Source organism: Peromyscus leucopus, chromosome 1 (genome assembly GCF_004664715.2).
Source record: "Peromyscus leucopus breed LL Stock chromosome 1, UCI_PerLeu_2.1, whole genome shotgun sequence".
NCBI classification, from domain to species: Eukaryota; Metazoa; Chordata; class Mammalia; order Rodentia; family Cricetidae; genus Peromyscus; species Peromyscus leucopus.
The window spans coordinates 104436293-104462833 of NC_051063.1; the positions used below are offsets into that span (position 1 = coordinate 104436293).

General features: G+C 43.9%; 1 protein-coding gene across 1 annotated transcript in view; it reads left to right on the forward strand.

Annotated features, from left to right (window-relative positions):
• Mrpl48 (mitochondrial ribosomal protein L48) overlaps positions 1-25824 on the forward strand; it is a 62411-nt gene extending 36587 nt beyond the window's left edge. Inside the window, exons 5-9 of the mRNA XM_037206205.1 lie at positions 2972-3060; positions 13654-13823; positions 22430-22532; positions 23760-23849; positions 25560-25824. Coding sequence (XP_037062100.1) covers positions 2972-3060; positions 13654-13823; positions 22430-22532; positions 23760-23849; positions 25560-25634 — 527 coding nt within the window. The 3' untranslated portion in view covers positions 25635-25824. The remainder of the gene's footprint in view (positions 1-2971; positions 3061-13653; positions 13824-22429; positions 22533-23759; positions 23850-25559) is intronic.
• The last annotated feature ends 717 nt before the right edge of the window (positions 25825-26541 follow it).

Here is a 26541-nt window from a genome sequence, read left to right on the forward strand (position 1 = left end):
ATAAATGGCCGAATTATTGAAAAAGAGTAATAATTTTAAATGTTTTAGAAGGACTGTTCTGTAGCTGTGGAGGGTGGAGTAAGGGTGTGAGGATGTAGATCAGGAACATTGACATCTAGTGACACCTAGTGACATTTAGTCACCTATGGCTCTGTCTGTACTCCTTCCCACTCCCTCCACACAGCAACCAAAGTGATCATTTAAAAAGAAACAGAGGGCTGGAGAGATGGCTCAGTGGTTAAGAGCACTGACTGTTATTCCAGAAGTCCTGAGTTCAATTCCTAGTACCCACATGGCAGCTTACAACTATCTAGAACTCCAAGATCTAACACCCTCACACATGCAGGCAAAACACCAATGCACATAAAATAAAAAAAAACTATTTTAAAAATAAAATAAACCAGGTCCATCTCAGTCCTCAGGGGAGGCTTTGCCCTGGAGGAGGTGGGAATGGGAGGTGGGCTGGGGGGAAGGGGAGGGGGCAGGAAGGGGGAGAACAAGGGAATCTGTGGCTGTTATGTAGAACTGAATGGTATTGTAAAATAAAATTAAATTAAATTAAAAAAAAAAAAAAAAACACAGGGGCCTGGAGTACTGGATCAGAAGTTAAGAGCTCTTGCTGCTTTTGTAGAGGACCTGGGTTCAGTTTTCAGCACCTATATGTTGGCTCACAACCATCTGTAGCTCCAGTTCCAAGGGAATCTGATGCCCTCTTCTGGTCTCTGCAGGCACTGCATGCATGTGGCGCACATACATACATGGAGACAAAACACTCATACACATAAAATAAATATAAATAAAATCTTTTTAAAAATAGCATCAATATAATTTTTTTATTGCTGTTCATGATGAGATCCAAACCCCTGACAAGGGCCAGCTTTGCTGGTTTCAGCCCTCCAACTTACTGTAATATCTTTGGCAGGACCCACTCCATGTCAGCCACACTCACAGCCTTTCTGCTCTTGCATGTGCCCCATGTTAGTGTCTATGTGCTATTCCTTCAACTATACACTCATCTTCCATTTTTTTCTCTAATAAACTCCTATTTGCCTATGAAGTCTGTGTTATTATATTTTTCTATGTTTAGCATATTATTATAGAAATTCAAGTGTTATTACCTAGTGGTTATCAGCATGAACTACATAGTCAGGTAGACCCAAGTGTAAGTGGTAATTCTACTTGTAGAATGACTTGGTCATTTCACCTAATTTTGTGAGCTACCATATTAGTTAGCTTTTCCACTGCTCCAAGCAGACACTGACAAGAAGCAACTTAAGGAAGGGAGGGTTTGCTCGTCTCACAGTTGGAAGGCACACAGCCGGCATGGTGGCAGGAACAAGATCGTCTGGACACTCTGTCACACAGTCAGGAGGCAGAGAAGTGATGCTGGCGCTCAGCCTGCTCCTCTTTTTGGTGCAGCCCTCCACCCCCGGCCATGGAGTGGTACCCCCCACATTTAGGGTGGGTCTTACCACCTCAGTTGACCTAATCTAGAAATTCCTCACAGACTTGCTCAGAAGCTTGTCTTTTTGGTGGTTCTAGTCCTGTCAAGTTGACAGTTAATAGCAACTATCACACTGCCTGAATGATGACTCAAAGAGACTGTAGAGAAACCAACAGAACGATGCATGTGTGTTTGCAAGTCTTCCTCCTGAGCCCACTGCAATATGCACGTGTGGGAGCCCTCTGCTTTTTCTTTTTCTTTCTGTTTTTTTGTTTTTGTTTTTGTTTTCCAAGACAGGGTTTCTCTGTGTAGCTTTGAGCCTGTCCTGGAACTTGCTCTGTAGACCAGTCTGGCCTCGAACTCACATGCTTTTTCTTAATAATGGTATATATGGCATATATATCTCTATACATACATACATACCTGTACCTAGATTTTTTTTGGGTGGGTGTGTTTACTTAAAATATATTGACTCTTGTGCTATAAACACAAATAAATCAAATCACATTTTTTGTTTGTTTTGTGGAAGCTGGGCCCAGACTTGAATTGGGAGCATTAAGCAAGTGGTGAGCAGCTGAGCTGTGTACAGTACTGCATGATTTTTTTTTTTTGTTTGTTTCTTTTTTTTTTTTTTTTTTTTTTTTTTTTTTTTTTTTTTTTTTTTTTGAGACAGCGTTTCTCTGTATAGTTTTGGTACCTGTCCTGGATTCTGTAGACCAGGCTGGCCTCGAACTCACAGAGATCTGCCTGGCTCTGTCTCCTGAGTGTTGGAATTAAAGACATGCGCCGCCGCCACCGCCCGGCCATACTGCATGATTTTAAGAGTTTATAGAAATTCCTAATCCTTTCTTTGCTGCCTGCTTCTTTTCTTCATAGTCTCCATCAGCAAATCTCCAAAGGCCTGGACATGGTGGCTCATGTCTGTGATCTCAGCCCTTTGAAGCTGAGGTAGGAGGAGCGCTGTGAGCTTCACGGCAGCTTGGTCCACATACTGAGTCCCAGCCTGGGCTACAGAGTGAGACCCTGTCTTAAAAAGAACTTTGATTAATTATGCTCTGAGGTATGTGTGCAGCTATGGAGGATTTGTGGTCTGTGGTGTGTGTGTGTGTGTGCACATCTGGAAGACAGAAGGCAGCTCTCAGGGTCATTCTCTCTTTCTACACGTGGGTCCTGGAGTTGGAGCTCAGTCATCAGGCTTGGCAAGAGCACCCTTACCTGCTGAGCCATTGCCCTCAAAAAAAAAAAAAACCAACAATAACAAAACCAACCAAACCAAGAATTAAAAAAGTCCAAAGAATGTTGCTTGTTGAGGAACAAGAAGAAATGAGTCTCACTAAAATGTGTTTGTCTCCTTGACCACCACTGACTTTTTTCAAGAGAGAATTTCCCGAAGAAAGCTGAGTAGTGGGGGGCTGAAGATATTTCAGGAGCTAAAAGGAGAGAAAGAAAGGGAAAACTGGGAATAACCAAGAACTACCTCCACATATCTGCTCTGTCTGTCTCTGGTTTTGTCTTGTTTTCTCTTAGGTGGTATTCTGCTGAGGGCCAGTCGGCACTACAAGACAAAGCCCACTCATGGCATTGGCAGATACAAACACTTGGTGAAAGTGCTAGAGGTAAGAGGCGAGGCAAGTCCTCTGTGAACAGAGATGCGAAGATCACGTGTGCACACGGCCCCGAGAGCTGTAGAGGATATAGAGTCCTCCGTCATCTTGGGTGTTTTAGTTGAAATCATACAGGCTGAAGACGGTCCTGCCAGCTGCCGATCTTGCTCCTTGGCCAGACAGAGTAAAACCCCAATTTTCAGGTTTTTATTACGATATTTTGGGGATAAAAATCTTCTTAGTACTTAGTTCAGTGTAGACCTCAGAGTGGAAATTAGAAAGTGGCATTAGTTGAGGGGCTGGGGATTTCCCAACAGTTAAGAGCATGTACTGCCACCAGGTGTAGTGGTACACACGTTTAATCCCAGCACTCAGGAGGCAGAAGCTGGTGGATCTCTGTGGTTTAAGGCCAGCCTGGTCTACAGAGCGAGATCCAGGGCATCTTGAGTTACACAGAGAAACCCTATCTCTAAAACTGGAAGAAAAGAAAAGAAAAAAAAAAGAGCATGTACTACTCTTGCAGGGGGCCCAGGTTTGGTTCCCAAAATCCATATCTGCTGACTCATAACTCCCTATAACTCCAGCTCCAGGGGGATACAATGCCTGAGGTCTCTGTTGATACCTGCAGTCATGTGTGCATGCAAGTGTGCATAATTAAAATAATTAAAAATTAAAATAGAAACACTTATACAAATTATCTTAATTAACTAAAAATATTGATTATTTTAATAAAACCATTTTAGCTAGTTAATTAAAATAAAATTTTAATAATTAAAAATAAAATTTTAAAAAATAAATAAAAAAATTTTAATTAACATTACTTGAATGAATGCTATGTGTGTGTGAGACTCAGTGAGTCTCATAACAGTAGCTTACAGGAACATGGGTGAGAATTTATTTACAGGAGCATGGGTGCCTTACTAGTGACTACATTACTGAAGAAATGGTCTCTCCTTTTTCCATCAGCAGACTGTATATAAGTCTGGGGGGGGGGGTTTCCATGACAGCTGTGGACAGGCCTGGTCTTATGTGGGTAACCACAGCTTCTGGGATTCCAGGAGTGCAGCAACCATATCATGCCTGGAAGTCAACACCCCACATGTCTCCCCACCTCCCTTCTGGCTCTTCCATTCTTTCCACCCTTTCTTCTATGAGTTTCCTAAGCCTTGAGGGGGGGGGTCATATAGGTTTTCCCCTTTATGACTGGGCATTCAGTAATCATTTATTTTCAGTGCTTTGGCTAGTTCTGAGTTTCTGTAGTCAGGGCTGACCACTGCAAAAAGAAGCTTCTCTGGTCAAAGTGGACAGCAGCAGTGATACATGGTGTAAACAGTTATTTAGGAGGTGATGTGGCAGGACATCTTGTTTATTTCACAGAACACTGGCAGTAGCTTCCTCACCTGGGGCTATGAGCTCCCCAGCCATGGGCTTTGGACTAGTTTACAGGATCAGAAAAATAATTTTTGTGGAAAGGATGAACAGGACCTGGTGCATGCCCACAGGGAGCTCTGGTCAGCTGGCAGAGACACTGCTCCCAGGAGGGTGCTAAGAGGATGCGAATTGCTATTAAAGCAGAGTGACTTACACTCCTTTTGAGTCGTGGCACTTAGAGCATATTGTTGGGGTTGTTTTATTTTAGTACATCTCCCTTTTAAAACATCCTCTTTCTAAAAGCCTCACATAAATAGTAGGAAAAGAATTCATTTTGTTTGGGTGGGGCTTGAGGTAGCTTGATCCCTCTGTTCCTTGGGATCTTTCCTCCAAGGAATTTTCTACACATACCATATGCTGAGCAGCCCCATAGCTTGATCAAAAAGGAAGCCGAGTGCTGTCTGTCTCTCTGGCGTCTCCACCTCACCGTCCCCTGGCTTACCTATATTGTACCTTTTGCTTTTCATGCACGTTTGCCCGTTTCGAGGCCTCTCCTGTGCTGCTCCCCTTCTTCATTTAAAAAACTTCTCAGTCTTTTTTTTTTTTACCTTAACGATTCTCCTGCCATAGTCTTCCCAGGACTGGGGTTACAGCCATGCACCCCCCCCCCACCCCCCGCTGTCTTCAGCTTTTAAACTGGGGCAGAAATGAATCATCCCTCAGAGAAGCCTTCTTGGATTTCCTGCATGGAGTTATTTGTCCTTCTGTGAGCTGCCATAGTTTCTTGTGTTCTCTGTGTCCCAGGACTCACTGTCTGTGACTGTCTGTTTTGATGGCTCTCTCCTCTTCTAGATTTCGAGATACCTAAGGGTAGAGGACATGTATCTCTTTCCTTTGTGTCCTCTGTGTCCAGCATAGGGCATGACATCAAGCAGGGACAATAAATATTGATCCAGTGGAGTTGAAATGTGGTTATGGGAGCTGCCCTGAGGCTTCGTAAAGCAGAGGTGGCAGACATCCTGCAATTGGCAGCAGCTGGCTCCACACAGCCTTGGTGGTTTGAAGGGAGTCGTGCTGGATGGTCAGGGCTGGAGGCCCCCGCTCCAGGACTGTGTGGTGCCCACCATGGCTGGCACAGTCGTGCTGGATGGTGTGGACGCTGCTTTAGGAGTCTCTGCTCTTCAGGACAGCACAAGGAAAGCTTTCATCTGTGGCTTCCAGAGCTTTCGACCCGTCCTGCAGGCTTGTCACTTTCCACCCCTCTGGGGACCTGGCCTAGGGAAACTAGGATCCCTGTGTGGTCTCCTTGAAACCAGAGGCAAGGGGAAAATAAAAACAACAAACAACAGCAAGCAGTAAGTAGGCAGGTCCCCATTTTTTCCTTTCCTGGTGTCTTTCTCATCCTCCCAGAGTCTAATGTCCCCAAGGAGATGTCAGTCAGTTTTCACACTCGTGCTTGAAGCGCCTTTGTCTCGTCTTTACTCCTGTTCTCCCTTCCCTCCTTTCAAATGCACTTCTCAGTCTTCTGAGACTTTTGTTTCTTTAGAGTTGTTTTGAGACAGAGTCCAAAACTCACAGAGGTCCGCCTGCCTCCTCTGCCTCCTGAATGCTGGGATTATAGTGTTCCACTATTCCAGCCGCCTTCTGACTTTTAAACCTTTTGGAAAGAAGGGGGCGTCTAGTTCACCTCCTCTTGTCAGTGCTGGTTGACCCAATTTATAACTCTTTACTTGATTTCCACCCAAATCATGTGTCCTTGTCCCTGAGGAGGTAATGAGGGGGGATAGAGTGAAGCTTCTAGGGAGACACATAGGAGGAGGTAACACCGTGATCTGGGGAGACACACAGGAGGGGGGTAACACCGTGATCTGGAGAGGCACAGGAGGTAACACTGTGATCTGGGGAGGCACACAGGAGGAGGTAACACCGTGATCTGGGGAGACACACAGGAGGTGGGTAACACCGTGATCTGGAGAGGCACACAGGAGGTAACACTGTGATCTGGGGAGGCACACAGGAGGAGGTAACACCGTGATCTGGGGAGACACAGGAGGAGGTAACACTGTGATCTGGGGAGGCACACAGGAGGAGGTAACACTGTGATCTGGGGAGACACACAGGAGGTAACACTGTGATCTAGGAGGCACACAGGAGGTAACACCGTGATCTGGGGAGACACACAGGAGGAGGTAACACCGTGATCTGGGGAGACACAGGAGGAGGTAACACCGTGATCTAGGAGGCACAGGAGGGTGGTAACAAACCACTGAGAACCCCTCTTACACCACAGGCCAACCTCTCTCTTGGGGATCTTCTGCATACTTTCTCACACACCCATGTGTGCCCTTGCACATACCATTCTTCTCCATGAACTCATCTTCCTGTTTTCGCCATGGTTCTCCTCCTGCAAGATCCCGCTTGACTATCGACAGTGAGGGATCACTTTCCAGGGCACATCTCTGCACTCAGCACGCACTTTGTCAATCTCAGCTTTCTCCAAATGCCTTGAATCCTTCTGTTGAATTTTACATGCTTCAGATTCTTTCGGTGTGATTTTTCTTTGACAGGTTAAAAGTAATAATAGTCTACCTGTTGGGGAGACCCCATTCCAGCTATTAACTGTTGGTCAGAATTACAAGAAGCAGCACCAACCACTAAAGTCAAGTTCTTATGGAGCCAAAATCATGTTAAACCACTAAACTACATGGGCTCGTACACACAGTCCATAATCCTGTCAATTCATGGTACAGTATATTCAAAGGCCCTTTATTTCTCTGTTAGACACACACACACACACACACACAGAGAGATAAAAAAGCTTCACAACTGTCTAATTTACTGATTCTCACTTACTCACTTGCCCTTAACTGTTGCCCAGCTTCCAGCCTTGAGGTAGCAGCAGCTTAGCAATCAGAATTGTAAAGAAGGTAAGGGAGGATAATATCAGAGGCAGCATAAATGGTTTTCCAGGCTTTGGGGCAGGAGAGTAAGTTGTGACTCTCATAACTCGGTTGATTTCAGTCTTTACCCAGTGGACTTTAGCGATCAAGATACCTTTTCTCTGGGAAACTTTATGCTGTTTCTACTGTTGGCACAAAAGAAGTGACTCCCAGTTTTGACATCTTTATTTTGTTTAAGCATCTTTAGATATAGGTCGGTACTCATGGCCACAAGTCTGAGGAGACTGCAGTCATTTCCAGAAAAATCAACAAGTTGGAATGCTTTACAGCTAATAGTCCTAGCTAACTGGAAACAAGATTGCTTTCGTTGGTCTGGTGACTGCAGGTCTAGACGTGGATTACAGGAGTGCCTTGGGGAGGCTTGTTTTGTATTAGGACCCCTGTTCCCCCTTAAATCTGCTCCTTGTAACTCAGTGACAAGAATGCCATCATTGATTATCTGCCGTGCGCCTGCTCTGTGCCGAGCACTGATGCTCAGGTGAGTAGGACTTGGTCCTGCAAAGGCAGTCAGTCAGCCGAGGAAGTTCTCAGTCTAACTGAATACATGTGGTGATGCTTTACTGGAGGATTACATCAAGAGAGCAGAGATGCACAAGCAATCCTGTCATGTACGTATGCATATATGTGTATGTACATGTTGAAGTACAATTTTACCTGTCAATTTCAGATGCATCAATCTGTAAAAGAAGTGATGTTTCCTGCAAGAGTCAATGAAGAAGTTATGGGGGTTGGCACAATAGAGATTTGTTAAATGCCATCAGTATTATTAGTACTGGGTATGTAACAGACATCTGAGAGTATCTAGTTGCTTGGGGCACCTTGTAACACCGAGCTATCCAGAACATAAAATAGTTAACTGGGGATTTTCCAGACTTTCCAGATTTTCCAGAGAGGCCTCTGGTCTCCAGATCGCTAGGAGTCTTGCCCTACCTCACTTATTCTTTCAAATTATAACCATATTGATTTTCAGACTTGACATGAATAGCAGTAGAGATGCCTTTCAGTTTTCAAAGTGCTTTCACGGCCATTGAAACAGTGCTTTACAAACCATGTTCACTGGACACCGGTGTCCTGGAGCCATTCCCTATGCAGGTCTATTAATAGCAGTCTTCCCCATTGCAAACATACCAGATGAATAAACAGGATTTCCTAAATCCCCAAATTTCACCCCTCTGTTTTACTTGTTGAAAATAAAGTTTTAGCCAGGCAGTGGTGGTGCATGCCTTGAATCCCAGCACTCGGGAGGCAGAGGCAGTTGGATCTCTATGAGTACAAGGCCAGCCTGGTCTACAGAGGTTCCAGGACAGCCAGGGCTGCACAAAGAAAGCCTGTTTTGAAAAGAAAAGAAAAGAAAAAATGTTTCACAAATAAAATTGGATATGGATTTTTTGAGATGCAGAGGGCTTTTTAAAAAAACCATATTTGCTCCTAGTAAAGTCTGCTTGTTATGTACAGTGCAGTATTACATGGAGTTTCAGAGATGAACACAATTCTTTTAGACTGCAATTTTAGCCTCAGAGCAAATTTGAACACCCCATCTTTTGATTCAGTAGCTACTCTATGAGGTAACCAGGGCAGAGAGGAGACTGACTAATGGAGAGAAAAGGATGTGTCTGTGGACATGGGGCTAGTAAGTTCCCAGAATCCAGTCAGTTCGACTCTGCATTTAATGTTATTGGGCTCCAGAAATAAAAGGAAGAATGAGACATAGCTCCTATTACATGAATTGAGTTAATGATCTGCCTGCCATCGTAGACCCACAGTAAGGGCTTAAATAAGAGAGAAGTTACTTTCTCTTTCATATAGAAATCAGTTAAATATTCCATCATTTGTTCTGCCATACTTCTCCCGCTTCTCTCATTGACTGATGGCAGCTCCTTCCTGAACCATCATGTCTGCAGTCTAGCCGTCAAGGGTGATGGGAAGTAGCTGACATGCTTCTTCCCATTAAGAATATATTCAAGGTGCCAGGTTGTGGTGGTGTACACCTTAATCCCAGCAATCAGGAGGCAGGGTCTCTGGGAGTTTAAGGCCAACCTGGTCTACATACAGAGTTCCAGGACAGCCAAGGCTACACAGAGAAATGCTGAAAAGAATATATTTAAGGTGCCAGTGCTGGTAGTGCACACCTTTAATCCCAGCATTTGGGAGGCAGGGGCAGGTGGATCGCTTGTGAGTTCGAGGTCAGCTAGGGCTACATAGTGAGACTGTGTCTCAAAAAAAAGCAACAACAACAACAAAAAAACATACAAAATAATTCTTTTAAGCAGGTGCTATAACTACTGGGCTTTACAAACATTTTATTTTTACAGTATTAAAGCTGATATATTCCATTTAATTCTTTTTTTGTTTTTTGTTTTTTGTTTTTTTTTCGAGACAGGGTTTCTCTGTGTAGCTTTGCGCCTTTCCTGGAGCTCACTTGGTAGCCCAGGCTGGCCTCGAACTCACAAAGATCCACCTGGCTCTGCCTCCGAGTGCTGGGATTAAAGGCGTGCGCCACCACGCCCGGCTCCATTTAATTCTTATAATATACTGGTTATTAAAGATGTAGTTTAAGGAATCAGAGACTTAGATTATTAACTTACCAAGTGACTGGTGATTTCCAGAGCTAGTATTTGAACTAAAGATGGTCAGAACCCATCTAACATCAATGCTATTTACATTTTATAGAAACTCATCAAAGGTCCCTGTGGTTGCTTACACCTTTACCACAATTTTGCTGTTCCAAGTGAGGAAACTGTGTCTCCAGTGTTTGGCACTGAATTATAAACATGCCCACCCACTGAGCATGCACCCCCTCAGATCATTACGGACCTTTCAGAGAACCATCACCAACTCCTTCAGGCACTCAGCCTCATTATTTTCATCTCCAGAACTTCTGGAAGCTGAATGCTGTGGTTTATCAGGTGTTAGCACTGAGATGTTTGATGACGCAAGTCTTCCCCAGCTCTCCTGCTATATAGGATGCCTCCTGCACTGGCAACAGATGCTCTCACTTTACATATAGAGCCTGGGCTCGTGCCCACAGGCCTAGCTTTCTGCGCAAATGACAGACAGTACTTAACTTGGCCATTTCCTTACTGTTGAAACCCTAAACAAGAGTTTTCTCTCTATGTCAGGGGATGAGAGACAAAATTATCTCTAAGATCTCTTCCAACTGTAAGAGACCCTTGTTTCTAATTTACTCTTCTGTCAGTTCTTTGCCAGTGAGGGTGGGCAAAACCTTGCCTCCAGAATACCTGTTTTTGCTAGGCAGTGATGGTGCATGCCTTTCATCCCAGCACTTGGGAGGCAGAGGCAGGTGGATCTCTGTGAGTTTGAGGCCAGCCTGGTCTACAGAATGAGTTCTAGGACACAGCTACACAGAGAAACCCTGTCTCGAAAAACAAAAAAAAAAAAAAGAGGTATTCTGCTGCTTTTTGTTTGTGGCTCTCCTGGAACTCACTCTGTAGACCAGGCTGGTCTTGAACTCACAGAGATCTGCCTGCCTCTGCCTTCTGAGTGCTGGGATGAAAGGCATGTGCTACCATTGCCCAGCATCAATTTTCTATTTGTGAAATAAAGGGTAACAATGTTAACATTCTTGTACAGATGTGGTTAATTTCTTTTGTGGTCCATTTGGAGGATCAGAGTACAATCCTATAGGAATAGAAGGTCGGCCACATTTCCCTGTGCCTCCTCAGTAAAACCAGGCTAGCCACAGTGCTGAGGTTTGTTGGACAGTAACCATTGTCCCTGGCACTTTTCTCCTAGCCTGCCTTCCTTTCTTGTCTGACTAGTTATCCTTGTGCCATTGGGGTAGGCTTCCAAAGCACAGCTCTGTTGACTTACATCCCTTTCAGATGTCTCTGATAATTCCCCATGGCATTCACTAAGGCCTGAACTCAAGCAGTACGAATAGAGGAGAGGATCGATGTGGAGGGTGGGGAAGAGTGCTATGAAATTACATAAACCAGGGAAAGGAGGTATAGCTCAGTGGTAGAGTGTGTGCTTGGTATGCACAAAGCCTTGAGTTTAATCCCCAATTACCCCCCAACACACACACACACACACACACACACACACACACACACATACATACACGAGCAAGCAAGCAAACAAACAAACAAAAACCACAAAAGGTTTTTTACTAGAAACTAGCATCTGGTATTACATGCAGCTAACTAAGCTCTTGCGGGCTGTGCTGTGGCTCAGAACAGAAGTGTAATATCACAATGGTCTTCTGGTAATGTAGTCCCGGCAGATGTAGGCCAGCATGGAAAGCAGAGAACCTGCTCTAGATACATATCTATTGCAGTTCAGCAATTCTGGATTTTAGTTTCTGGAGTCTATCTTTTCTGGCTGTGTAACTCTGGAAGACAAACCTTAATATTTCCGGCTTCATATTTTTCTCACACAAAGAGTTAGGATTGAAGTCAGGAGGATGTGCTGCTCTGTGTTAACCACTTCCATACAACATTTTGTTCAGTGCTCAGGGCATTGTGGGATTGGTTCTGTTGTCAGGATTACTGTATTTGGAGTCCCTTCCTCTGTCCTCCTCCTGCTTCTCCACACTGGATGATGCCTGCTGTCTTAGGTCGACCTGGAAAGTGGTGCTGCTCTGTCAGGAACAGCACTGTGGCAGCTGCTGTGCAGAGGCGGCTGAAGATACAGAATCTTAGATTTTCCTTTTGGAAACAGAGTCTTACTGTTATAGCCTGGGTTGGCCTTGAACTTGTGACCTTCCTGCTAGTTTCCTGGGTGCTAGGATTATAGGTGAGCACTACCATGATTGGCTCCCTCCCCCTCCTTTAATGCTGAGAATTCAGCCTGGACCCTCTTGAATATTAAGAACATGCTTTATGGACTGGAGAGATGGCTCAGAGGTTAAGAGCACTGGCTGCTCTTCCAGAGGTCCTGAGTTCAATTCCCAGCACCCACATGGTGGCTCACAACCATCTATAATGAGATCCTATGCCCTCCTCTGGCCCACAGGGACACATGCAGACAGAGCACTGTATACATAATAAATAAATCATAAAAAAAAGAACATGCTTTATGACTGAGCTGTATTCCAACCCCCAATAGTCTTTAAAAATGATTTTTACCGGACAGGCTCCAAAACTACACAGAGAAATCCTGTCTCGAAAAACCAAAAAAAAAAAAAAAAAAAAAACAAACAAATAAACAAAGATTTTTACCAGCAGCAAGACGGAGCGAATCCCCCCTTATTAGTAGAAACAATGTGATGTTGACGCCAGCATGGACACAGCACCCAGCAGGACAGAACACAAGTCCAGAAGCATCTTCCCTGTGGGTATTTAGTGTATGATAGAGGTGACAGTGCATTGCTGTAGTGTTGGGTCACATGACTTGGCTGTTCACATGAAAGCAGGTGACCCTGGACTGCTGTTTCATAACATATTAAAAATGCTGCCAAACCTGATCCCCAGAATCACTTGGTGGGAAGAAAATCAGTTCCCTCAGTTCATCCTCTGACTTACACTCAAGTGCCATGTCATGTGCATATGTACACACACACACACACACACACACACACACACACAGACTAATTTCAAGCAAACAAAGCATCTTTGGTTGAAGATGTAGCTAAGAAATAAAGTACATACTGAGTTTAATAACCAGCACCAAAAAGAATAAAGAAAAAGGAATTTTTTTTGCTTATAGCATAACTATCAATTTTCAAATTGAGAAACAGCACTCGAGATGGGAGGTTAGCCTCAAAACAAAGTAATGACAGACACAGTCACATTCAGTCTTGTTAAAATAGTGCTTGCTCTGTTCTTATACTGGCCACTGGTAAGGGAAACTGCCTGTTCCTTCCTATGAGAACTTTAACATCTCAAAAGGGTAACCTGGGGGAAAAATAGTAAACAATTTGACTTGAAAGGTTGCTCTTAAAAAATATGAACACACTGGGCAGTGGTAGCACACACCTTTAATCCCAACACTGGAGGCAGAGCCAGGTGGATCTCTGTGAGTTTGAGGCTAGCCTGGTCTACAGAGCAAGTTCCAGAACAGGCTCCAAAACTACACAGAGAAACTGTGTTTTGAAAAACAAAACAAAATTATGATTAAATTTCTTCCTTTTTTGCATAAAGTTTCACTATATAGCTCTAGATGGCCTGGAACTTCCTATGTAGACCAGGCTAGATTTGAACTTACAGAGATCCACCTGTCCCTGCCTCCTAAGGGCTGCTCACTACCATGCTCGTCAGATTAAATTTCTTATACAGTCCTTGGACTATTTCCTTTCTCTTTGTTTTCTATTCAGCCTAAAAAGAAGAAGGCAAAAGTGGAAGTGAGAGCCATTAATCTGGGGACAGATTATGAATATGGTGTTTTAAATATCCACCTGATCGCTTATGACATGACTCTGGCAGAAAGCTATGCCCAGTATGTCCACCGCCTCTGCAACCGGCTCTCCATCCAAGTTGAGGAAAGGTAGGAAGGATGCCTTTGTTTGGGATGTGTCTGGGTGTCATGCTCCACTTTTCTGTCAAGTTAGGTTTTGGAAAAATAATGTACATGTAATAAAAGTTACTCCTTAGTTACATACCTGCCACAACCAAAGTATAGAACAGCTCATTGACCTCAAAAGTTCCCGTACAGCCAGTCTCCTCCCCTCCCACCAACCAGTTAACCACCCAGTTTTTAACTGTATTTACTTATGTATTGTGTATGTGCTGCTCACACAAGCCTCAGCGTGCATATGGCGCAGCAGTGCGTGGAGGTCAAAGGTTAGTTTTCAGGAGTCAGTTCTTTTGCTCCCTTACATGGGTCCCTGGGATGGAACTCCAGTCATCAGACTTGGTGGCAGGTGCCTTCTCGGAGGGTCTTCATCTCACTGCCCCTTGTTCCTGTTGTTTCAGTGTCTTCAGAATGTATAAATGGAATCACACAGTGGATAACTGTTTATATCTGACCTTTTCACTTTGCATAATGGGTTTAAGTTCACACACGCTTTTGCAAGTTGTTTTTAAAAATTGTGGCAAAATATATGTAAAACCAGTCATTTTACTCCTTCTAAAATTTTTTGTTGCATTCACGTATTTATTGTGACTATGTAGGTCTGGAGATGAATGTGCCAGAGCACAAGAGTGTGACGTCAGAGCACAGCTTGCAGCAGTCAGTTCTCCATCCGCCATGTGGGCCCCAGGGGCTCAGTTCATCAGGCTCGGGGGCAGTCACCTTTCCCTGCTGAGCCGTCTCTCCAGCCCCACGTTAATTTTCTTTAAATGTGTTTGCCAGTGATGTCATACACATCTGTAATGTGCAGTTGTTACCACCGCCCGTGTTTGTGACTGCTCAGCTTGTGAACTGAAGTTCTGCACTTAGTAAGCAGGAATCCTGCTTTCCCTCCTCTGCTTAGCCCGGAACTGCTGCCCCCCTACCCCTAGCCCCCCCCCCACAACCAATCTACTTATTATCGATTTTTGATTACCCTGTAGAAGTAGAACTATACAGTACTGTGTGTGTGTGTGTGTGTGTGTGTGTGTGTGTGTGTGTGTGTGTGTGTGTGTGTATTGTGGCTGGTTTATTTTGCTGAGCATAATGCCTTCAGAATTCATCCATGTTGTAGATTATGTCAGAATTTCCTTAAGACTGAATACTCGATTATATACCATATTTTGCTTCTCTATTCATCTGTCAATAGATGACTCTGTTCAGTTTTGGTTTTGAGATGGAGTCTCACTATGGTAACCTTAGCTGGTCTGGAACTCACTATGTAGACCAGGTTAGCTTCTCAAACCTGTAGCAATCTTCCTGCCTCTGCCTCCTAAGTACCGAGATTATAGACATGAGCCACCACATCCAACCTGTTCTTAAGTGTTTCTTTAGAAGGGTAGTGTAGTGTTTTTTAAGTTTGAATTATCAATTTTTTATTTCATGGTTTATGATTTTGGTATCATGTATAATAACTTACTGTCTAATCCAAAGTCACAAAGCTATTTGACTAGCCGTCCTCATTTTAAAGTTTTACATTGAGAGGTCCGTTTTGTACTGTTTCTGTATATGGTGTGTAATTTGTGCTTGTCCCTTCCTCTTTAAGAGGGAGTTGGTTTCTTTTCCTCTTTTTCTCTCCTTGCCTTTGTGGGGTTTGTTTGTTTGTTTGTTTGTTTTTGTTTTTATTTTTTCACAACAGGGATTCTCTGTATAGCCCTGGCTGTCCTGGAACTCACTTTGTAGACCAGGCTGGCCTGGAACTCAACAGAGATCCACCTGCCTAGAGCTGGGATTCCAGGCGTGGGCCACACCCACCCAGTACCTTTCTTTTCTAATATGGCTCTTCAGTTGTTCCAGTACCATTTGGTGAGAAAAACTTTTTTTTTTCTCCACTGAATATCTCATCTTTGTTGGAAGCTAGTGTACCATGAGTGTGTGTGTCTGTTCCCTGAAGTGATTCATGTTACATTGGTCTGTATGTCTGTGCTTACACTAATGTCCCACTCTTTTGATTTCTGTAGCTTGATTATGCTTTGTTCTTTTTAAATTTATTTTTCTATAATGGTCTTTTGTTTTTTTTCATTTAAAAGTTTTATTAATTTGTTGATATCTATGTAAAAGCCTGTTGGGATTTTTTGATTATGTGTGGAGCCCGTAGATCAGTTTGGGGGAAATTGAAGTCATAATAATTTTCTCCATTGATACAGGCATTTTTTGCTTACTCTCCTTTTCATGTATTCTCTGTACTTTCTGGAAAACCTATAGGAGAAGGGAAGTGATGTTTACTAACCGCCTATTCCAGGGCAGGTTCTTTTCATATCTTATCTCAGTGTTTCTGTCGGCATACATGTCCTGTGGTTTGCCTTAAATAACGTTAAGTCACTTGATTAGAAATGACTTCCCTTTTAAGTTCTTATTCAACTTAATTATGCCAAGGAGACATTCTCAGAGTGGCGCTGGTGTGTCCTGAACATTGCTCTAGCACTTCCTGATCTTGGCAACAAAGAGGGGCCCTCGGGCCTGGAGTCTTTGGCAAGATACCTTGCTAGAATTTGTGACATGGATTTTGTTTTCATTGTGTTTATTTTTAACCTGCCTTCTACTTTGTCAGCTGATACAGGTTTTCCTTAACAATCATGACATAAAGTCAGACTTTCTGTGGTATCATTTACTTTCAGTGAACATGTCTGTGAGCTTTGACTAATGTACACAGTAGAATCGGTTCCATTATAATCAAGATACAGAACATTCTGTCATATGAGTTCTCTGCTTCGGTAGTAGTCAACTCCTCTCCCACCCAAGTCCATGCTAACTTTTAACCTGGTTCCTTTCCCTGTAGTTTTGACCTTTGCAGGATGTCATATAAATGAAAAAAATATAGCATTTTCCATCTAAAGATGGAGTAATATCGTCATGATTTACCATATTTGCTGCATCAGACACCTTGCTCCTTCTTGCTGCTCAGTGGCATTTCATTAGAAGAATGTGCTGCAGTTTGTCCCTTTACTAATTGAAGGGCTATTGCACTTTCAGTTTTTGGCAGTTATGAGTAGAGCCACTATAAATAGGAATGAGTTTGTGTGAGAGCACAAATTTTCATTTCTAAGTAAGAATGTGGTTTACGGTCACACCGTAAGTGTAATATATGTTTGGTTTATAGGAGATTCTGCAAGCTTTTCTAAAAAGGCTATACCCTTAATCCCTCACCAACAATGTTTGACTTCCACATTGTTCTACATCTCACATTCCTTCTTAAATTAACTTTTTAAGTGAGATGATTTTTTAAAGAAATTTGCTTATTTTATGTATATGAGTGATCTATCTGCATGTACACCTTTATGCCAGAAGAGGGCATCAAATCTCACTATAGATGGTTGTGAACTACCATGTTTCTGGGAATTGAACTCAAGACCTCTGAAAGAGCAGCTAGTGCTCTTAACCACTGAGCCATCTCTCCAGCCCCGAGACGATTTTTTAAAAGAGTTAATAACAGCTTAGGTAATTTGTTGTTCTGATAAGGTTGTAAGTAGATACATACCATGTGGGTACACAAAGGTGACCATTTCTTTTTTTTTTTTTTTCTTTTTCCACATCTTTTTATTCCAAACACAATGCAATAGATAGCTTCTCTGTACATACACATTCTCCTATGAAGAAATCAGACTTCTGGGTAGGGACAAATTGAGCGAATACAATCAATTCAAATCCCACCTTTTAAAAAGCTCTTTAGCCACAAATACCAAAGTACCCCCATCCCTTTTTCAGACTCAAACAAGAAACATTATTTTTGATAAACTCTAGTATTTATTAAATTATAAAGTTTTTTTTTTTAATCAAAAAGAAAAATGCAGACTAAGAGAAACCTCAAATGGTCCTCATCTGACTCTTGCACTACCTTATTTTTCTGCATGGATTGGTATAAAATCATTACTAAAACTTGGCACCTGTGAGATATTTGATGTCATTTCCTTTTTGATAGTAATACATTCCCATTTTACAGACCAGGAAACCAAGGATCTGAAAGACTAAAGTCACAGAACCAGGAAGTTCTTAGGACTCTAAATCAGTTTTGTCTGATTTCCATATTTTCAGTTATGTTAGGTCTAAGTTTTTAAGCCAGATTTGGACTTTTACACCTTCACAGTGTAGCGTGCAGCTGTTAAAAGTGCCTTGGAGACGTGATGAGAAGCTGTGACGTTAGCTCTCGACGGCAGGAGCATTGCTGTCATTCTTCTAAGCCTGAACACTGAACGCGGGATCAAGGTTTTTCTTAGGCCTCTGAGGACTGGATGTTCTTTAGCACTCAGCACACACATCTGCCGTGTGGCCTGGTGCGCTATGCATTCATTAGTTCCCCTTCCCTGACTGTGTGCTCCTTGGCGATGGGGACTGTGGTCTTTGTTTCTGTAGCAGCTAACAAAGCCTGTCACATGGGAAACATTCAGTCATTGAAGACTGACAGGTTCTTGAATGTGACTATACAATCCAGTTGTGTAGGACACAATTCCTAAAAATTAGGGAAAGGGCTTTTAATTAATAAAACACTATTGTTGGACCCTTTTTCCCATATGTGGTAGGCTCTGTCCTAGACATTCTGACTAATGAACATAATGGTTAGTCTTTGCAATAATTCTGACTCCAGCTAGGTGAAAAGGTCCTAAAGTACTTTCAGGATGCACACACAGCTTACCTATATGTGTACATGCACACACACTAAGAGAAATATTCATGGAATGGAATAGGGTACATGAAAAAGTGTGCAATGTCAACATAATGCTTTGCTTCAGCCTGGGAAGATGGCTCAGCAGGTAATGCTTACTGTGCAAGCCTGAGAACCCCAGCACCCCATGTGTGACATCACACACCTGTAATCTCAGCACGGGGAGGTGGAGATTGATGAACTGATGAGAGACCCTGTCTCAAAAAATATGTTGGAGAGTGATAAAAGGAGGCACCTGACATCAGCCTCTGGCTTCCACAACCGCCCATAGCAACTGTACCCACACACAATGCCTATGCAGCGCGCGCGCGCGCACGCACACACACACACACACACACACACACAAATAATAGTGAAATTGAAGCTTGTCCATCATCCTAGATTTGAAACCATTTTTCCCTGTCTGGTTCTCAGTTCTTCTAACAGGCACTTCATGTAGTGTTTGGTATAATTTTTCTATAATGGAAATGTGATTGTGTCCTTCCCTGCTTACGACACTTCTCATTCCTTCTCACCTCACTGCTTCCACTCTCTTAGGATTAGCTAATGTCTTCTGTGGCTTGCTAGGTGCTCATGGCCTGGCACCCTTCCCCTATTTTAACCCATCCTGCCCTTCCCTCCTCTCTGCTTCAAGGTTGGATTTCTACTTCAAGACCTTTGCTTAGACTCTGCAGAGCTTGACTGTTCTTGTGCCTTCCCTCACCCACTTTCCTTTCTCTTTTCATCCCTCCCTCCCTCTTTGTCTTTTCTTCCTTTATTTTGAGATAGGGTTTCATGTAGCCCAGGTTGGCCTTGATTATGTAGTCGAAGCTTCTGCCTCCCTCTCCAGGTGCTGGGTTAATGGTGTGTGCCGCTGTGTTTTAGTCAGTTCTGTGCTGGGGATTGACTGGGGCTTCGCGCTTGCTAGCAAGCTCTCTACCAGCTGAGCTACAGCCTCAGCCAGCCCCAGGTTTTTCTTGGGTGTCATCTTGATTATTACTTCTTTAAGAAAGCTTATTAAATCCTTGTGCTATATATTCAGGAGAAATAAAGGGTATATATGTTCCCTTTCGTAACACACATTCCTTATTCTTGTATTTATTTCACAATGACTTTCAGATTATGTTCTGTATTATGTTAAGTTCTATAAGGCAATGCTGCTTCTGTCTTCATTAGTGGTCCAGTCCTAAGAGCTGGCCCAGTCTGCAGTACGTTCCAGGTAGATGCTGCTTGATCTGGGTTGTGTGCCAACCCTCATGGATAAGCTTCCTAGAACAGCAGGATGAGCGGCATCCTGGTGTGGGCTTCTTTCTTGGCTCTTTGCTGCAATAGCTCAGCATAAAGAGCTGTTTGTTTTACCGATTCGTTGCTCTGCATTGAGTGAGGTTTTCTAACTGTTGTATCACTAGGCATTCACATCGCCCAGCTTTTCAGAGATGGATTTGTTTTCTGGTGATTCTCATTTCATTTTTGTCTCTGGGTGGGGATGGAGGTGTGGGGATAATAGCTGTGACCTTGAGCTGGAATTGGGCTAGAAGAGCAGCCTGCCAGCTTGTGTTCGCCTGCGGTCTGAATTGTGCAGCTGCTGCTCCTCCTGATTTGCCTGCTTCCTTTGCTAAGCAGCTGCCTGGGGGACAGAAATATTCATCAAGGAGCGGCTTCCAGGCCTGGAGCTGACCAGCCTGTGTTTCATGGAGTGTGAAAGGTACCACTCAGCATCACTGGCTGGGAGGCCAGTCTTTCTTTACCTTAAAGAAAAAGATCCCTTTTCAAAAGAGTTGGCGTCTAGCTTTGTGTGTTTCTGACTGTTTGTTTGGGCAGCACTGGGGACTGAATGTGGGGTCTAACGCATGCCCCGCAGGCTCTCTTCCCCGGCGCTCCCTGGTATTTGCTGTGCTGGGGAGGGAGTCCAGAGAGAGCACTAGCCACTGGCTTGACTCTTCAGGTTTTCACTTCTCCCTTTCTGTGTCTGCTCGTTGACCAGCTCTTTATTCAGCATGGAGAACTGGAAAGTAAAGAGAATATAGATAAGTGAAGAAAAATTACCTGGACTCTAACTACTTAAAGACATGGTCTGCTTTGAAATGACCAGATTTCTCAGTTATCTTTATTGATTCTTAGTTTTCTCATTTATTCATTCAGATGGGAACTCACTATGTAGCCAAAATGCCTTGAACATCTAATCACCCTGCCTCCACCTCCCAAGTGCTGGTATTACAAGTGTGTGTGGGGAGGGGGGCAGCTGTCTTCCTCAGTTGGTCTCCACTTTATTTTTTGAGGCAGGGTCTCTCATTGAACCTCGTGCTCAGTGATACAACTAGATTGGCTGGTAAGCAAGCCCCAGGGACCCCTCTGTCCCCACCTTTCAAACTCTGGGCATCCAGGCACTCACTGCTATACCTGGAGTTTGAACTGGTGCTGGGATCCGAACCCAGGTCCTCATGCTTGCAGAGCAGGCACTTTACTGACTGAGCCAACTCCCCAGCTTCTCCTGGTCTCTTTGTAAGCGATAAGCACCTGAATCTTTTTGGTTTTTTCGAGACAGGGTTTCTCTGTGCAGCCCTGGCTGTCCTGGAACTAACTCTGTAGACCAGGCTGGCCTTGAACTCGGAGATCTACTCTCTGCCTCCCGAGTGCTGGGATTAAAGGGGTGTGGTATCGCTGCCTGTCATTATTAGTATTTCCTTTCTCTTTGGTTTGATGAGCTTTTCGGTGAAATAAATGCAACATTAATACCTTATTTCCCCGTAGCCATTAGTTTAGTCTCACCCCCATATCAGATCCTCAGAATATGCTCACGGAGGCTCAAATTGTAATCTCATTTACTCATGAAGCTCAGAGGGGAGAGTGGCCTACCCAAGCTCATATTGTTGATAAATGGCAGACTCCAAGCACACTGCTCTTTTCCCTGTAGCGCTTTGTTGATGTAACCAACTGTCTTATTAAATAAGAAACACAGAAACAATGTAAAAGAGAAAGCCAAGAGGTCAGAGCTCAGAGCTAAAATCTCACCCTTCCTCCTGCTGTGTCCCAGCTTCCCGAAAGAGAGCTATTTCCTTGTGTGTCCGTCGTTTCAAAGTCATTCTGCCTTCTCATTGGTTGTAAACCCAAACACGTGACTGCCTCGTCACTGTCTGTATGTACAGCCCTCTAGGTCTTAAAGGCGTATGTCTCCAATGCTGGCTGTATCCCTGAACACACAGAGATCTATGGGATTAAAGGCGTGTGCCACCACTGCCATGCTCTTTCTATGGCTCTAATAGCTCTGACCCCCGGGCAACTTTATTATTAACATACAATCAAAATCACATTTCAGTACAATTAGAATACCACCACAGCGCTTGGCCTGCTGACGCTAACAGAGTAGCATAGACTTGGCAGTAGTGATTCCCAACCTCAGTGACTGAATCATTCTGTCCCACTGGAGGAGCCTCATGGCATTCAGTGGGTAGAGGCGGGAATACATAGGCCAGCACCCACAATGAGAATTGCTGGTCTGGAAAGTTACTAGTGCCGACGTTGAAAGAGCTGTTCCACAACTGTTGGATATAACACCTTATTTCTCCGGAGCAAGCACAGTGATCAGGGCTCACCTCCAAAGTATACCTAGGTGCTGGGCTGGATTCCCTTAGAGCAGACTCTTGTTCGGAAGCAGCAAATATGTACTATCACCAGGGTTATAGTCAGGGTCTTGTGTCAGTCAGTGTCAAGGGGCACAGAAAGGCACTGAACAGTGTGTTCCCTCAGAGTTCAGAGATGTCTGGAAAAGGTAAAGGTGTCTGCTTACCTTGACACTGGCTGTAGGAGATATGACATGGAGCAGTGGTTGTACTCACAGATGACCCTGGTAGACAGGGTGCTGCTGGCCTGAGTGGACACTCAACAGCTAACTCTTCTTCTGCAGTTACGCGATGCCCACCAAAACCATGGAGGTGATGCGGCTACCAGCCCAAGGCAACAAAATGGTCCTAGACTCAGTCCTTACCACCCATGAGCGAGTGGTTCAGGTAGGCACTCTGGGGGATCCCCAAGTGCTTTTGCTTCTCTGGTTCCCACCCTCTCTCTTTCTTTCCATTTGTCACACATCTTTTCCTCTTGTCCTTCCTGCCCTTAAATGATGGTGTACTCCAGAGCTGGGTTCTTGACTCCTCTACCTCTCCTGTTAGGAAATTGCATTTGTTCCCCAAGCTTCATTGTATACCAATACCCCTAGGTGTACACACACACACACACACACACACACACACACACACACACACACACCCTGATCTGTTGGCTGAGCTCAAATATAGTAGACCTAGTTGTCCAGTGGACTTTTGTGGATGCTCCACAGTGTATTCGCTGGCCTCATTGTATGGAAATTAATTGTTCAGGACAACTTCTCAAAATCCTTTGAGCCTAATCTTTAATCCTTCTTTGTCTTCTGATACTTGTTCAAGATGGCACTTCTTTTTGTGGCCAAGTAATATTCCATTGTATTCCCCTTTTAATCCACCAAAGAACCTTATCAGCAGGGCAGTAAGAATGTTGAGGGAGCAATACCCAAATCTAAACATGCTCATTTTAAAATGACTTTGAAATGTTCAAGTCTTTAAATGGTAATTTGCTTGTGATGTGCGCTCGGTGGCTGTCACTTGCTGCCGAGGCCCACAGGCTGATGTCTGTAGCACCAGTGCATTGTGGGTTCCTCCTGGCTCCTTGACGGCTGCTGTCCCTTTCACTCCAGCTGCAGGCGCTTACCTGGATTTTCTAATGCTGCTCTACAATCCACAGTTTACTGAGTGCTGTGCCCTCAGCCCTGAAAACTGACCATGCTACTGTCTGAGGCTCCTGAGTTAATCAATTTCCTCCAAACTTCACCCAGACTTTATCCACTCTTGAAGCTTTCTTTGACTTTCCCTTGACTGAGTTAAGTTGTTATGTCTCTTGTGGTCCTCATAGTACTCTTTGTGCCTTTCCACCACACATCTGACTCACCTCTGGATTCTTGAGTCAGGCCTGACACCAGCACCTGGCCAGTGTGTAAACCCGAATTGCATCAGAAAAATCAGTATTGGTCTGGTTGTGACATTCCCTGCCTACAGGAACGTTGGCAAGCAAACATCTCAACAAACAGCAAGAAGTCCTGCGGGGACTGGGCTGAGTGTCAGCCTCTCCCCTGGAGCTGCAGGGAGCCCTGCTTGCCTGTCACCTGGCCTTCAGCGCCCTCCTTAGGCATCTTTCTTCCTTTGCAGATCAGCGGTCTGAGTGCTACGTTTGCAGAGATTTTCTTGGAAATACTCCAAAGCAATCTTCCAGAAGGAGTCAGGTTGTCAGTGAGGGAGGTAGGTACCAGTGTGGAAAGAGGCTCCTGGTGGCCTAGGTGTGCTCACAGCGAGGGTCAAGAAGTCAGTGCTGCTTGGCTTTTGAAACAACAGAGGATGTGTGTCTCAGCTGCTGTCAAGAGAGCTGTGCAGCCCGGTGGCCCTGTGACTATCACTCTAAAGCCTCTGAGGTGTCAGGGATGATGCTGTGTGTGTACCACAGGAACTGGCCTGCATCACAGCATCCTGACGTTAGGGGCTGAGCCCATTACCTCCAGATTCTCTCCTTTCAGGTAGCTGAAAAGCAGAAACATGTTTTAAGATTTTAAACAGTATAATGCAATGGTTCTCAACCTTCCTAACACTGTGACTCTTTAATACAGTTCCTCATGTTTTGGTGACCCCAACCATATAATTATTTTTGTTGCTACTTCATAACTATAATTTTGCTACTGTTATGAATCATAATGTAAATATCTGTGTTTTCTGTTAGTCTTAGGCAACCCCTGTGAAAAGGTCATTTGACCCCCAGAGAGGTCACGATCCACAGGTTGAGAACCACTGCATCAGAGCATTTAGACATTTTATAGACTGCCAAGGCACGGTTATAGCTCCATTGAATGTATCTGGTAAAGAATGAGAAGCATGCAGAAATTAGCAACATTAGCCCAAATACTGGGTGTTAAGTCTAGTTGCCATGACAATCTTCTCATGACACAGTTCCCATTAGGTCATGTTAGCTTGGTGTCATTGCTTCATCCAGCTCGCCTTGTTCTGTGCATACCTGTCTGGTTGTTATTTCAGTTTCACAGAGATCTGTGTATGGGACGAGAATGTGCTGGTTGTGCTAAAAATACTACAGTCCTTGTGCATGTAATCCCAGCTCTCAGCAGGCAGAAGCAGGAAGATTGAGGTTTGAGGCTAGCCTGGTGTATGTAGCAGATTCAGGGTCAGCCTAGTCTCCATACCAAGACCCTGTCTCAAAAAAGCAAACAAAGCTGGTGAGATGGCCCAGCAGATAAAGGTACTTGCCGCCAAACCTGACAGCCTGAGGTCAGTTCCCAGGACCACATGGTGGAGGGAGAGAACTGACTCTCAAATGTTGCTCCTCTGACTTCCACGTGGGTACACATGCACACACACTCTACACACACACACACACACACACACACACACACACACACACACACTATAATAAAAAAACAAAGTTTCGGGGCTGGAGAGATGGCTCAGAGGTTAAGAGCACTGACTGTTCTTCCAGAGGTCTGATTCAATTCCAGCAACACATGGTGCTCACAACCATCTGTAATGAGATCTGGTGCCTCTTCTGCTGCAGCATACATGCAGAAACTGTATACATAATAAATAAATAAATCTTTAAAAAAACAAAAAAAAAAACAAAGTTTCTAGACCATATGGCTCAGTGGTAGTGTTACCTTGTATGTGGAAGGCCCTGGTTCCCAACATGATGTAAAACCAAATAAAAACCAAAAATAACTAGACAACTTCTGTTGTGATACTTAGAGCACCCTGTTTACATATCTGTCTTGTTTCAGCACACTAAGAGGAAGTGTAAGGTACTCATTTCAAGTCTGGGTCATGCTACATACTCATTGAGAAAGGGCTGGCTGTGAATGACCCTGTGCAGAGCTGCCCAAGGGCCCTTTTTGGATGTGTATGGGTAGTAAAAGTTCTGTAGTGACTGCCATTGTTTTTCTTTCCTTGTCCCAGCACACCGAAGAAGACTTCAAAGGAAGGTTCAAAGCTCGGCCAGAACTGGAAGAATTGTTGGCCAAGTTGAACTAAACACTGTGAGCCCTTTCATGCCATTATCGGTCTCAGAGAAGTTCTTCCTGCTTGATCAGAATAAGCAGGAGAATGATGCTTATACTGGGAATGCCTCCTGTGTCTGTGACATGCTGTGCTTGCCAGTTACCACTTACCTTAACAAAGCCTAGGGCATTCTCCACCTAATAAAAATCTGCTGTAACCACTGTGTGTGTGTATGTATGTGTGTCTATGTGTGTGTATGTGTGTGTGTATGTGTGTGTGTGTGTGTGTGTGTGTGTGTGTGTGTCTGTTATCCTGTAAACTGTCTTAAAGGAATTCTGTTTCTCCTTGTCTAAACATGTTCTTATTCCACCATACTTTTTCAATTAGAGTGAAGTCATCCTTTAAAGCAATCTGGTGTAAACTAATTGTTTATTTGTTTGTCTGAGTCAAGGTCTCTATGCAGTCCTGGCTGTTTTGGAGCTTGCTGTAGAGATGAGGGTAGCCTCAAACTCACAGAGATCCCTGCCTCCTTACCCCCAACTCCCACCCCCTAAATGCTGGGATTAAAGGTATGTGCCACTGTGCCCTGTAGGAACTCATCTTTTGAAAGAACATGGCATGAAGTTTTATAATGAATTAGCGATTATAACTTTAGTGAACTCTGTATTTGTCTGTTTTCTGTTGCTATCGTGAAGTTCCTGGGGCTGGGTTCTTTATAAAGAAGAAAATTCAACCAGTTTTGATAATACTCACCTGTGCTCCCAGCATTTAGGAGGTAAAGGCAGGAGGATTAGGAGTTCAGGGTCATTCACAGGTATATAGTGAGTTCAAGGCCAACTTGGGTCACATGAGTCTGTATCCACATACATACATATGTACATGCATACAAGATATTTGCTAAGTGTAGTGGTGTGTTTCATCCCAGTATTCAGGAGATTGA